Source organism: Habropoda laboriosa, unplaced genomic scaffold (assembly GCF_001263275.1).
Source record: "Habropoda laboriosa isolate 0110345459 unplaced genomic scaffold, ASM126327v1 scaffold244, whole genome shotgun sequence".
NCBI lineage: Eukaryota > Metazoa > Arthropoda > Insecta > Hymenoptera > Apidae > Habropoda > Habropoda laboriosa.
In genome coordinates, this window is record NW_017100399.1 from 1,266,573 (window position 1) to 1,266,946 (window position 374).

At 35.3% G+C, this 374-nt stretch overlaps 1 protein-coding gene across 1 annotated transcript in view; it reads right to left on the reverse strand.

Moving 5' to 3' along the window:
- LOC108575283 (protein scarlet-like) overlaps positions 1–374 on the reverse strand; it is a 10,405-nt gene extending 10,031 nt beyond the window's left edge. The window contains exons 1-2 of the mRNA XM_017938039.1: positions 221–374; positions 67–115 (exon numbers count right to left, since the gene is read on the reverse strand). Coding sequence (XP_017793528.1) covers positions 67–115; positions 221–374 — 203 coding nt within the window. The remainder of the gene's footprint in view (positions 1–66; positions 116–220) is intronic.

Consider the following 374-nt stretch of genomic DNA (forward strand, 5'->3'; position numbering starts at 1 on the left):
ATGTGCAAATTTCTAACTTATCAATTATGCAAAATAAAGAATAATTAATCTCTAGCTTTAAAGTACCTCGGTCCCATTATGGCGATTAGGTTCCCCGTCACAGCACAACCAGACACTGCAATCCACGTAAATTCACACTTAAACAGAAAACCTCCAAAAAAATCTTCACTTTCTCAAAATTTAATAATCACTCGGTAAAAACTCTTTCTTTAAATACCACCTCCTTTCAAAATGGTCGAAGATTCTTTGAACTGTCTTCTCCTACAATTTCCCCACACACTTTGCGAGAAATTTCTTTTCTCAGACACAGTCACCGTCAGATTATTCCAAGTAAGCGTCGTTTCGATATTTTCAAAATCAGCTGAAAATATCAT